The sequence below is a fragment of the Muscardinus avellanarius genome, assembly GCF_963383645.1.
Source record: "Muscardinus avellanarius genome assembly, chromosome: 7".
NCBI lineage: Eukaryota > Metazoa > Chordata > Mammalia > Rodentia > Gliridae > Muscardinus > Muscardinus avellanarius.
In genome coordinates, this window is record NC_137793.1 from 4316612 (window position 1) to 4329476 (window position 12865).

Sequence of the window (12865 nt, forward strand, 5' to 3'; positions counted from 1 at the left end):
GGTCTTCCTACAGAACGGGAACGGGAGGGGGCAGCCTCACCTCTCCGCAGATGCGGGTAGCTCCGCGTGCACAGGATCATCATGAACCGGGTCTCCAAGGACGTTTTGTCTCCGCTGGGAGTGTCTGCTATCTCCTGAGAGTGCAGGTGGGGCGGGGTGGGCAAGGGAGACGAAGAGAGCCCGGTTACCATCCCGCCTCCTGTGGGCGCCGCAGCCCTCTGGGGGCTGAGAGTGGCCCCTTCCTCCCTGGCTCTGGCCAGCTTCCAGACCCCCTGGCCACGTGTGGCTGGGCTTGGTGCGGGGACTTGCACCCTGGCCTCGGGGACTGGGGCCCGCCCAAGGGGCCAAGCTGGCACTGGGCATGAAGACTTGGTTCTCCTCCTCCTCCAGCCCCCGAGAGCCCTTCTGGGGGATGCGGACAAGCACACGTGAAGGAGAACGGCCTGGCCTGAGTTTCTCCAAGTGGGCATGGGCAAACAGACCGGAACACACCACATACATGTCTCTACAGTTCTCTTCCAGCCAGCTACACGTCTATTTATAGCCATTAGGAGTCTATTTATTTTTTTTATATCACTTTGGAGTCTTTATCTTATTTTTTGTGGTACTAGGGATTGAATTCAGGAGATTTCTACCTCTGAGTTACATCCCAAGTCCTTTATATTTCATTTAATTTTTTGTCTTTGGAGTAAGAGTCTCGCTAGGTTGCTGAGGCTGGCCTCAAACCTGTGATCCTCCTGACTCAGCCCTCCAAGTACTGGGATTACAGGTGAGCGCCGCCAGGCCTGGCTCCATCCATTTACATTCCCTTTATTTTTAAATTTTTATTTCTTTTGATTACTAGGAATGGAACCCAGAAGCATTTATGTCCAAGTGACACCCCAGCCCTATTTCTTATTCTTTATTTTGAAACCGGGTCCCACTGAGTTGCAGAGGGCCTCACTAAGTAGCTGAGGCTGGCCGCAAACCCTGATCCTCCTGTCTCAGCCTCCCGAATGCTGGGATTACAAGCGTGCGCCACCACGCCCAGCTCATTACATTCCCTTTAAAATAACTCATCAGTTAAAAAAAGAATAAAGAGAATTGGTTTAAAGGAGAAGCCATAGCAGCTGGTGGTTATGTAGCACAGGTCACGCCAGGGATGAATCTGAAGCCGGGGAAACACTCGGCTGGGCCCTTTTTCCCTGCAGGGTCCTCAAGGGGCCCTGAAGGGAGCGAGAAGCCACAGGGCAAGTGCCCCGGTGTGGTCGGATTCGGCCCCCTCAGCCCGGCCCAGAGGGACAGCCCGTCTTTCCCCGGAGAGACTATTAATATCCACGTGGGGAACAAGGCACTCACCAAGATCTCAGCAGCCACCTGCGAGCGGGAGGGAGAGAGAGAGAGAGGGAGGGAGGCAAGAGTCAGAGGAGGCCACCGAGGTGGGCTTTGGGGGTCCTGAGCCCCCTGGATCACTAGGGGCAGGGGCCACAGAATGGCCGGCTCATTAAGTTCGAGAATAATTAAAAACCCAGTCACCTGAGGGACGAGAAAGACACAGAAGCGGGGAGGGTGCCCCTCATTCTCAAGATCCTCGAGCAGGCTCCAGGCCTCAGTTTACCTGTCTGAAAATGGGAAGAAACCCCATCCCTTCCCTGCAGAGCCACTGAGCAGGGAAAATGTGCGGGGTGCGAACTTCTCTGTGCCCACAAGTGCGCTCAGAGTGGGGGGGTCGGAGGCGCTCATTTTGACAGGTGCGCTGAGGCCCGGCGGGGTGGCTCACCGTGGGGCGCACAGCCCAGCAGCTGGGGTGGGCAGATTGACACGGGTCTGCTTTAATCATGGCATTCTGTAAAGCGGAATGCAGTGTTCCCCGGCTAAGATTTGATTTTGTTGCTGGGCGCGGTGGCGCACGCTTGTAATCCCCGCGCTTGGGAGGCGGAGACAGGAGGATCGCGTAGGTTCGAAGCCAGCTGTGCTGGCTTAAGAGACCCTGTTTCCAAATAAAAAAGTATAAAAATAGGGTCTGGGAGTGTAGCCTGTGGGAGTATAGCCGGAGGTAGAAGGGCTTCCAGGAACCCCAGTACCACCAAAAAAAAAAAAAAAAAAAAAGATTTGATTTTGTTAGGGAAATAGTTGTGGCTTGGGGTGCCTGGGAACCAAACGCTACGGCCCTCGAGTGCCCAGAGGGGACGTCACCTTCTCCTTCTTCCCTAGCCCTGCCGGCCACTTACCCTTTTGGACAGAATGACACCCTGGTCTATATCAATTTCACAGCAGCCTAAACGTGTGTGTATGTGTGTGTGTGTGTGTGTGTGTGTGTGTGTGTGTGTGTGCACGTGTATGTGTGGTATTGGGGACTGAACTCAGGGGCATTCTACCCCCAGCCCTTGTTATTTTTCTTTTTTTCTTTTTTGCGGTACTGGGGATGGAACCCAGAGGCATTCTACCTCCGAGCTGCACCCCCAGCCCTAGTTTTCATTCTTTATTTTGAAACTGGGTCTCAGTTGCAATGGGCCTCACTAAGTAGTTGAGGCTGGCTGTGAACCGTGATCCTCCTGTCTCAGCCTCCTAAATGTTGGGATGACAAGCTGCTGGTATGAGTGTGCGCCGCCACGCCCGGCTGACCCCAGTCCTTTGTTTTGGGTTTCGAGATAGGATCTTGCTAGGTTGCTAGGAGCCTCGCTAAGTTGCTGGGGCCGTCCTTGAACCTGCGATCTTCCTGTCTCAGCCCCGCAGCCCAGTGCCACCAGGCCTGGCTATTGTTCCTTTTATCTAGATGCAGAAAAATGAACACTCACCTTCGAAGCCTCTAGGAAGGACATGAGATGGGGCCAAGCCCAGTGGACACTGGTTACCCCTGAGGAGGGCCGGGGCAACCTGCGCATTCTCCTCTGCTTTGTTTGTTTGTTTGTTTGTTTTTGCGGGTCTGGGGATGGAACCCAGAGGCATTCGAACTCCAAGCTACACCCCGTCCAAATTTTAGTCTTTTTTTTGTTTTGTTTTGTTTTTTTGGTGGTACTGGGGTTCCTGGAAACCTTTCTACCTCCGGGCTACACTCCCAGACCTATTTTATATTTTTCTTATTTAGAAACAGGGTCTCCTAAGCCAGCGCGCGCGGCTGGCTTCGAACCTGCGCCATCCTCCTGTCTCCGCCTCCCAAGCAAGGGGATTACAAGCGCGCGCCACCACGCCCGGCTATTCTTTGTTTTGAAACCGGGTCTCACTGAGTTGCGGAGGGCCTCACTAAGTAGCTGAGGCTGTCCACGAACCGCGACCCTCCGGTCTCAGTCTCCCGAGTGCTGGGATGACCAGCGTGGCCACCGCGCCCGGCCTGCATTCTCCTCTGTTCACCCTGAACTCTGACATCACACTCCCGACCCGCAGGTGCATCATTTCACTTTATGTTTAATGTCAAACAGGTGCTATCAGGGTTTCCGGGATTATGGGCTGCTTCTGTTCTGTAAAATTGTTTCTCAGCTGGACATGGTGGCGCAGGCTTGTAATCCCAGTACTTGGGAGGCTGAGACAGGAGGATCACACGTTTGCGGCCAGCCTCAGCAAGTAGTGAGACTCTTAGCAACCTAGTGAGACCCTGTTTTCAAAAAAAAAAATAGGGATGGGGGTGTAGCTTGGAGGTAGAATGCTCAGGGCTCAACTCTCAGTACTGCAAAAAAAAACAAAAACAAAAACAAAAAAACTCAAAAATGTTTCTGTATGAAAAACAACCTAGTGAACCTTGAGATATCCTGAGAACTGAAGGAAGCCAGTCATAAAAGAGCGAACACCGCGTGCTGCCACTGTGCGAGGACCTAGAGCAGCCGAGTTCTCAGGGCAGGAAGGAGATTGGTGGCTGTGAGGGGCTGGGAAGGGGAAGCGGGGAGCTACTGGTTAGCAGGCTCAGATTTCAGTTGTCCAGCCGGGTGTAGGGGCGCAAGCCTGTAATCCCAGCACTTGGGAGGCTGGGGCAGGAGGGTTGCAGGTTCGAGGACAGCCTCGGCAAATAGACTCTCAGCAACCTAGCGAGACCCAAGGTTTTTATTTTATAAATAAAATAAAAGCGTGGGGTGAGTCACGCTTGTAATCCTAGCATTTGGGAGGCTGAGACAGATGAATCAGGGTTTGTGGACAGCCTCGGCTTCTTAGTGAGGCCCTTTGAAACTCGGCGAGGTCCTGTTTCAAAATAAAGAATAAAGGCCAGGCGTGGTGGTGCACGTTTATAATCCCAGTATTTGAGAGGCTGAGACAGGAGGATCCAGGTTTGCGGATGGCCTAAGCTACTTAGTAAAGCCCTCCGCAACTCAGTGAGACTCTGTTTCAAAATAAAGACTAAAAAAATAGGGCAGGGGGTGTAGCTCGGAGATCGAATGCCCCTGGGTTCCATCCCCAGACCTGCTAAAAAAAAAAATCTGGGCAGGTTCTTAAAAGGTTAAACATAGACCGATCATTAAGACCAAGCAACTCTTGGGGTATTGTAGGTGGGTACCCCAGGAAAAAGAAAACATATGTGCACCCCAAAACATGTTGGTAGCAGCCTTACTCATTACAGCCGGGAGAGGAAGCAACCTAGGTGTGTGTCAGTGGATGAATGAACAACCGTGGTGTTTGCAGACAATGGAGCCATGAAGAGGAGTGGCTTTTGACGCAGGCTGCAACATGGAATGTCCTTGGGAACGCGGCGGGGGAGGGTCAAGCGAAGGAAGACGGTCACGGCTGAACAGTGAACACACTGTTCAGGTCTACTCCCGTCCACGTCCAGAATAAGCAAGCTTGAAGAGACAGAGACCAGCGGTGGCCTGGGGCTGGTGGTTGGCAGGGAGCCCGAGTGACCGCTGACGTGTGCAGGGCTTCTTTTGGGGATATATATACGGCTGGGGGTGTCGCTCAGAGGTAGAACGCCCCTGGGTTCCATCCCAAAGCCCCCCACAGCACAAAGAGGCGGCTCCTTGTGTAGTAGTTTATCAAGTATGTTTACTTCCTCTCCTGAGTGAGTGAATGAAATGTGATCTCACCAGCCGGGAGAGCTGGCAAGACCTGGAGGCCCAGTACCAGTAAGGCTGAGCCAGGAAAATCGCAAGTTCGAGGACAGCCTCGGCAAGTAGGGAGACGTTCATCAACTAGTGAAATCTTGTTTCAAATAAAAAGTAGGGCTGCCCCTGAGCTCAAGCCCCAGTACTAAAAAAATGTGATCTCCCCAGGCCACACTCGGTCTGGCTGGGCTCCCCGGCCAGCCCCAGAAATGAGCCTGAAATGCACCTGGCGCCCCGCACTGGAACCCGGATCCCTGGGCTCCATAGCAAGGGCTGGACGAGTGGACGGCAGACACCTGACCTGTCGTCTGCAGGGGAATGACGGCACTGGGGCCTGGGATATTAGCTGGTAACAAGGATGGCCTTTGGTGTCGGGCAAGCCTGAGTCCGAATCCAGCCAGCACCGCTCAGAAACGACCCCGGGGCAGTTAGGAGCGTCAGTCCCTCCAGTAAACACAGGGCAGAAGAGCGTGGAACACTCTGCGCGCCACGCTCGTACGGGCACGCGGTCCGATCATCGCCATCACAGTTCTGCATCTGTCAGGGGTGAAGGCTAAAGACTTTTCCGGTTCAGATGCTACTGCGACACACCATGGGTCTGCCGGGGAGCCGGGACCGCGTCCTCGCTCACCGCCATTCAACAGCTACGTGTGCAGTACTGAGCATGCGCCGCAGCTATGTGCGCTGTACCGAGCATGCGCCGCAGCTACGTGCGCTGTACCGAGCATGCGCCGCAGCTACGTGTGCAGTACCGAGCATGCGCCGCAGCTATGTGCGCTGTACTGAGCATGCGCTGTACTGAGCCCGCGCCGCAGCTTTGTGCGCTGTACTGAGCATGCGCGCCTCTGGTGACGTCACGAGCACACAAGGGCGAGCCCTGGGGGAGCTGCTCTCAGGAGCCCTCTTTAACCTTGGTCCTTTTTATTTTCATTACACCTCTTTGCTACCCACCAACTACAAAATAAGGGGGCTGGATTCACAGTCTTGAGCCCAACCCTTGGACACAAAGCTTTCGTGGGGTTGGGGCAGGCAGGAGTGATGGACAGCTGACTCTGGGCCCGGCCAGCGGATGCTGGCCAGCTGGGCAAGATGGCGCACACCTGCAGTCCCAGTTCTTGGGAGGCCGAGACAGGAGAATCACAGGTTCAAAACCAGCCTCAGCAACTTAGCAAGGCTCTCAGCAACTTAGGGAGACTGTTTCCAAATTAAAAGAACTAGGGTTTGGGGTGTAGCTTGGAGGTAGAATGTCCTGGGGTTCAATTCCTGGTATCACATACAAAAAAGTAGGCACAGTGCGGATGCTTCAGTAGGGACCAGGAAGCCTTCTCCTGAGGATTACCTCAGGGGAAATGAGTTTAGGGCTGTCCAGACTCGGAGAAACCATTTCCAGACCTCAGCTCCCAGTCTAAGGAGCCAGGCAGCCGATCAGCCCACCCGCTCTCACAACCTTCAACAGCTACGAATGGAGTAGGCGCAGGCGCCACAGCTACTTATGGCGTTCTGAGCATGCGCCGCTCTGGGTACGTCACGAGCACACAGGTGCCAGCCCCGGAGGAGTTTCTCTAAGGACGCCCTCTTTAAGCTTGGTCCTTTTATTTTTTTTCTTTTTTGATGCTGGGGGTTGAACCCAGAGGGATTCTACCTTCCAGCTACATCCTCAGTCCTTTTTGTTATTTTGAAACAAAGTCTTGCTAAGTTGCTAGAGGCTGGCCTTGAGCCTGCAATCCTCCTGTCTCAGCCTCCCAAGTACTGGGATTACAGGTGTGCACCCCCATGCCCGGCACGCTTGGTCACGTTTTATACATGGTACGCCCAGGCTTTTAGCGCTCAGAGCTCTCCCAGCAAGGACTGAGCGCTCGGGGTCAGTCTGCCTGGGCCATCACTGGCCTGCTGTGTGACTCCCAGGAGTCCCTACCCTCTCTCACCTTTGCCTTTCCATGGCAACCTGAGGGTTGGACCTGAGTGGCCCCTAAGTCCCTACTGGTTTTGAGGATCCTATTATTCATACAGGAAATGTCAGTAAACCTGGCACCACGCTCTTAAATCTCACTCAGAATCCTCAGAGTCTCACTTCTCAGGGGGATGTAGAGGGCCCAGAGCCTAAGAATCCGCCAATCAAGCCGGCCATGGCCCTGCCGTAGCCTGCCCCTCCCCTACATAGCCAGAGCCTGGCATGGACAGACACCGCCGGGAGCCGCCTTGCGGGGCAGCCGCGGGCGGGGCTGGGGGCTCACCTGGGCATCCTCCCGGGCCTTGTCTCGGTCTTCTCCTCCCTCCTCACGGTTTCCCTGCAGCAGGACCAGCGAGAAAAGTCAGCCCCACAAAGTTCACGCTCCCTGCCCCTCGGCCCCCAGATCCCGCTCAGCCAAGTCCGCATCTATAGCATAGGGTATGGCGACCCCCCGCCCAACCAACGATGCCTGGGAGCAAGAGCCTGGGTTTGGGGATTCAGGGAGAGTGGAGGGCGTAACCAGGCAACACAGGTCGGGTCACCCACGTGGCTTTGTCCTGTGAGCGGGGGTCCAAAGAGCCAGGCTGAGGGCCCCTGAGGAGGGCGGCCGGGAGCACGCGGCACTTTCCAGCTCTGGAAAGTTGGCGATGGGGGCAGGCGGTGGGACCCTGGGCAGGCAGGTGGGGAGACATCCCCTCTTGCGCTCGGCGACTCTTCCCCTACCCCCGGCCTCCAGACAGGCGAGCACCCGCGGGTCACCCACGGGTCTACGCACCGTGGCCAGCGAAATGAGGATCCTCTTGAAGTGGCCGGATGTGTCTGAGCTCAGGGCATCCTCCAGCGACTTGTTATAGTCTAGACAGAGAGAGGGGTGTGGGCAGCTGCCGGCGGGATTTGGGGGGAGCCCTAAGCTCAGAATTGAGCCAGGGCGGCGTTGGTGGGGAGGGCGGGGACTGCACTGGTTTCAGGGGCATCCAGGCAGCCACCTGTCAGACAACTGGTGTCCCCTCCACCCCCCCGGCCGCACCCTCTGTGTCCTGGCGGAGGACGCGTCCCATCCGGCCTGCCAACTTTTTCTGAAAAACCTCCCGTCTTTCTTCTCTTTGGGCCCCAAAGCACAGATCTGACCACGTCACTCTCCTACTCAAAAATTCCACCTTTTCTTTTTTATTTTGGCGGGGGGGAGGGGGGGTACCGGGGACTGAACCCAGGGGTGTTCGACCAACCTCTGAGCTATGCCCCCAGGCTTTTTATTTATTTATTTATTTTTGTGGTCCTGGGAATGGAACCCAGGGGGTATTTCTACCTCCAAGCTATATACCCTCAGCCCTATTTTAAAATTTTTATTATTATTTTTTTTTTGCAGGTCTGGGGATGGAATCCAGGGGCATTCGACCTCCAAGCTACACCCTGTACCCTACTTTTTATTCTTTATTTTGAAACCAGGTCTCCCTGAGTTGCAGAGGGCCTCACTAGGTAGCTGAGGCTGGCCGTGAATCGGGGTCTCAGCCTCCCAAATGCTGGGATTACAAGTGTGCGCCACCACACTTGTATATCTATATTTTTATTCTTTATTTTGAAACTGGGTCTCACTGAGTTGCAAAGGGCTTTACTAAGTAGTAGCTAAGGCTGTCCTTGAACCACGATCCTCCTGTCTCAGCCTCCTGAATGCTGGGATTACAAGCATGCACCATCACGCCTGGCTATCCCCAGCCCTTTTTATTTATTTTATTTTATTTTTGGTGGTGAGGATTGAATTCAGGGGCATTCTACCTCTGAACTACATCCCTAAACCTTTTTATTTTTAAGTTTTATTTATTTTTTATGGTACTGGGGATTGAACTGAGGGCATTCTACCTTCAAGCTACAACCCCAGTCCCATTTTATTTTTATTTTGAAACAGGGTCTCACTAGGTTAAGAGTCTCACTACTTGCTGAGGCTGTCCTTGAACCCGCAATCCTCCTGTCTCAGCCTCCCAAGTATGGGGATTACAAGCATGCGCCACTATGCCCAGCTCTGCAGGCCTTTTAAAAGCCTCATGGACTGAAAGGAGCCAGGCAGAGCTGGGTGTTGAGGGTGAAAGCTGGGCACCCAGCCCACCCAAACTTACCCTCTTTGTAGGCTTCATTAATGGCCCGGATTTCAGCATTGTTCCGAGTGGCCAGGATTTCAATAAGTGTCATTTCATCAGTGCCGGCTCCCTAGAATGACCAGAGATAAGTTTAGCACAGTTCCCGTCCCCACCCGTGGTGTCCCTGCCAGCATAGACTGGACCCAACCTTCGGCGCCCACACTGTACCTCCATGGCCTTCTTCAACTGCTTGGCATCGTAATGGGCCGGTGGCATCATGAGCCCCAGGATCAGCCTCGCCAGGTCTCCAGAGATCTCAGACTTCAGGTCAGCCATCAGGTCCTGCAAGGTGCAGGGCCAGGGTCATGTCCTTGCCACACGCGACCCAGGACCCGTAGGAGATACAGAGAGGAAACAGGGAGCCTGTGTGTGTGTGTGTGTGTGTGTGTGTGTGTGTGTGTGTGTGTGTGTGTGTTTGCTGATGTTGAACTTAACATTCAGATGAAGCCAAAGACGGGGGAGGAAAAGCAGCCAAGAGGTGGACCTGCTCTCTGAGGTGGCTGCTGACGGGCTCCACTTCCCCCCTGGGGCAAACTCATCAGCCCAAGCCAGCTGCCGCCAAGGTACAATTGTCATGACTGCCTTGGGGCTTTAGCTCACACTTTCTGTGCGGAGGAACGGCAAGTCTCCCTAAACACTGTCCCCAGACAACTCCTGTCCCCGATGCTGGCCCCACGGTGAGCCTCCGACTCCACGCGGCCAACTTGCGCAGTGTCGCTGAGCCCAAGGAAACCAAGAGGCATGTCTCAACGGCCCACACCCAGCGCTGGAAGCATTCCAAGGTCTCAAGACCACATGGCATCCTCCTGCCACCCTGGTGCCCAACGGGGAAGGGCTCGTGGTGGTGGGCCGCGCTTCATCAAGGGAGATGTGCAGACGGCCTGGGGCTCAGGAGGAAAACCTACCCGGCCAAAGTGAGACTTGAAGGTCTGCCGGATCTGCTGCCGCTGCTCATTGCTGCGATGCGTGATGATATCGATGATGGTGGCTTCGTCGGTTCCTGCGTCACCAAAGCCACATACCTCAGAGGAAGGCCTGGAGCCCGGCTGCCCATGGCCCCCCAGTGATGGTCCCCATCAAATTCTGTCAGGGTGGAAATCTGGCTGGGCGGCCGTGTGCTCCGGAGCCCTGCAGGCTCCTCGCCTCTGGCCCAAGCCACGACACCCCTGGATTTCTCCCTGTTTCCTTCTGTCATGTCACTGGTAGAGCAAATGGGGTGTCTCTAGGACGGGAGAGAGCACTGTGTTGGGAGTCAGGGACGCTGAGTTCTTGGCGTGGCTCAGATTTGTGCTATCAACCTCAGATCTGGCACAGGACTCTACCGCTTTACATTTTCATCTAATAGTCTTAGATCCGCTTGGTGGGTCTTATCATTCCCATGAGGCAAATGGAAATGGGGCCCAGGAGGTGTGGATATCGAGTTCAACTCGTCCTAAAGGCCCCTGGGAGCTGCTGTTGGGCAGGTGGGAGGAGGAAAAGCCAGGGAGCCGAGCCCTAGCCGCTCAGTCCCCAGCTGGACGCAGGGTGAAGTCCACCCACCAGGAAGGCTCCCTCCACTGCGGGCAGAGGCTGGCCGGGAAGGCAGACCGGCAGGGGGCGCCCCCAGCCCAGCACCAGGGTTCTTGGGCTACAGGATCATTGGCCCACATTTGTACACAGCAGGCATTGAAATCCAGAATCACTGAAGGACGTGCCCAGCGTCACAGTGCAAGCCAGCAGCAAAGCCGAGCCAAGAGCCTGGGTTTTATGATCTTATATTTAATACTGCCCGGCAGGGTCTGTGGGGTCGGGGTTGGGGGGGCCGACCTGGGTCTCCAGGAAAGATGCCTGCCAAGTAAGTTCCTTACAAGCTCTCTTGGGCTCCAGGAGGCCCCCAGAGGGGTGAAGACTCGGGGCAGCATCCCTCTCTCCCTGTGGACCCTCCCCTGCCCAGCTGCTGCCCAGGAGGCGGCCCCGCCCTGCCCCTCACCAATTCCCTTCATGGCTTTCCGCAGGGCTTTGGCGTCTGCGTCGGGGTTGAAGTCATCCACCGGGCGCACGGTGCCCTTCAGCTGTGGGATGCAGAAAGGGCATCAGCAGGTGTCTGGAGGCCCCCAGGGGCCAGGAGAGGCGCATGCGGAGTGGAGAGGCATCTCCAGGAGCCCCACACCAAGCAGCTTGGGGGAGAGAGGCTGAGAGAAGGCCCAGCAGAGAAGACCCGCCCCGGAGCCAGGAGGGCGCGGGCCTCGGGCCAGGAGCAGGTGGGAGCTGGCCAAGGGACAGGTAGGGACTCCTGCTGCAGGACTCCACACTGTCCAGTCCCCAGGGCTGCTTATTCTATTGGGGGCCCCCATACTTCAGAACCTCAGCCTGTCTCTGGGGCTCCGCAGCCTGTTAGAGCCAATGCCCTGAAAGGTTGCCAGAATGTTCTGGAATCTCAGGATCTTGTTCTGTCCCCTACTTGTATACACCCGAGGCTATTCTAAAAAATGTTTTCTAATTCAACTTCTCTCTCTCTTTTTTTTTTTACTTAGACACTTCTGTCTTGGAGAGAGTTTTTTGTTTTGTTTTGTTTTGTTATTTTGGTGCTGGCGATGGAACCCAGGGCTTCACACATGCTAAGCACATGTTCCACCACTGAGTCACAACCCCAGACCCAACACATCTGTTTTAAGGTGCATTTCTTTTTGTGGTACTGCAGGTTGGATCCAGGGGAATTCGACCTCTGAGCTACATTCCCAGACCTATTTTATTTTTTACTTTGAAATAGGGTCTCACTAAGTTGGAAGGGCCTTGCTAAGTTGCTGGGGCTGGCCTCGAACCTGTGGTCCTCCTGTCTCAGCCTCCCAAGTACTGGGATTACAGGCGTGCACCGCCACACCCAGCTTGACGTGCATTTAAATACTCTTCAAGGGCAAGGATTTTTGTCTGTTTGTCCTTAGATATAGCCTGCTGTACCCACAACAGTGTCTGACACGAGTTGCTCAGAAATTAGTTGCTAAATAAATCAATGGATGAAAAAGTTTTTATGACTACCATGAATTAGGAAGTCAGTATCATAGGCCACACAGACAATAATCCACGAAAATAAAGACAATAAAAAATCTGTTACGGATCCTCGAATTCCACAAGATGTGGACGTTTGACAAGCTCCAAGCCTGAGGCCTTCCCTCTCTTCTTTGGTGGATAAGGACACTCCGCGAACGCTGGGGCGACAGGGCACCGAGCCGGGCCTCTGCCCTCATCGGCGGTTGGGCCTGGCCGAGAAGCATCTCGCCCACTCTGTGGGGCTCAGTGCTATTTCGTGGCAGGGAGGGCCCGCTACGGGCAAGCTAAAACCAAGCTCATTTCTCATGTGACTTAAGATCAGCTGCTTATAGCAAGAACTCGTGAGTCCTTGGTCACCAAGACGGCCTTTCATTTTAGATACACAGGCCCAGAGCCCAGAGAGAGGTGGGGATCTGCCAAAAGTAGGTCAGCCAGGACCAGAGACTCCAAGGTTCTGAATGTTTGCGTGGACCAAGGGTTATTGGTCTCTGGGATGGCGTGCCCCAGGTGCCTCTGTGAGGAGGTTTTTTTTTCTTTTTTTTTGTGGTACTGGGGATGGAAGCTAGGGGCATTCTACCTCCTAGTTACATCCCCAGCCCATTTTTTCCTTCCTTATTTTAAAACAGGTCTCACTGAGTTGCAAAGAGCCTCACTAAGTAGCCGAGGCTGTCCATCATCCGCTGTCCTCCTGTCTCAGCCTCCCAAATGCTGGGATTACAAGTGTGCGCCACCACACCCGGCTTCTCTGT

The 12865-nt window shown here is 54.7% G+C and overlaps 1 protein-coding gene across 1 annotated transcript in view; it reads right to left on the reverse strand.

The window, feature by feature from the left end:
* The window catches only part of ANXA6 (annexin A6), a gene marked incomplete at its 5' end in the record, with an annotated part of 48660 nt that overhangs the window by 8991 nt on the left and 26804 nt on the right, over nt 1-12865 (reverse strand). Inside the window, 8 exons of the mRNA XM_080699363.1 lie at nt 41-134; nt 1339-1356; nt 7241-7294; nt 7733-7812; nt 9069-9159; nt 9258-9371; nt 9995-10089; nt 11059-11140. Coding sequence (XP_080555489.1) covers nt 41-134; nt 1339-1356; nt 7241-7294; nt 7733-7812; nt 9069-9159; nt 9258-9371; nt 9995-10089; nt 11059-11140 — 628 coding nt within the window. The remainder of the gene's footprint in view (nt 1-40; nt 135-1338; nt 1357-7240; nt 7295-7732; nt 7813-9068; nt 9160-9257; nt 9372-9994; nt 10090-11058; nt 11141-12865) is intronic.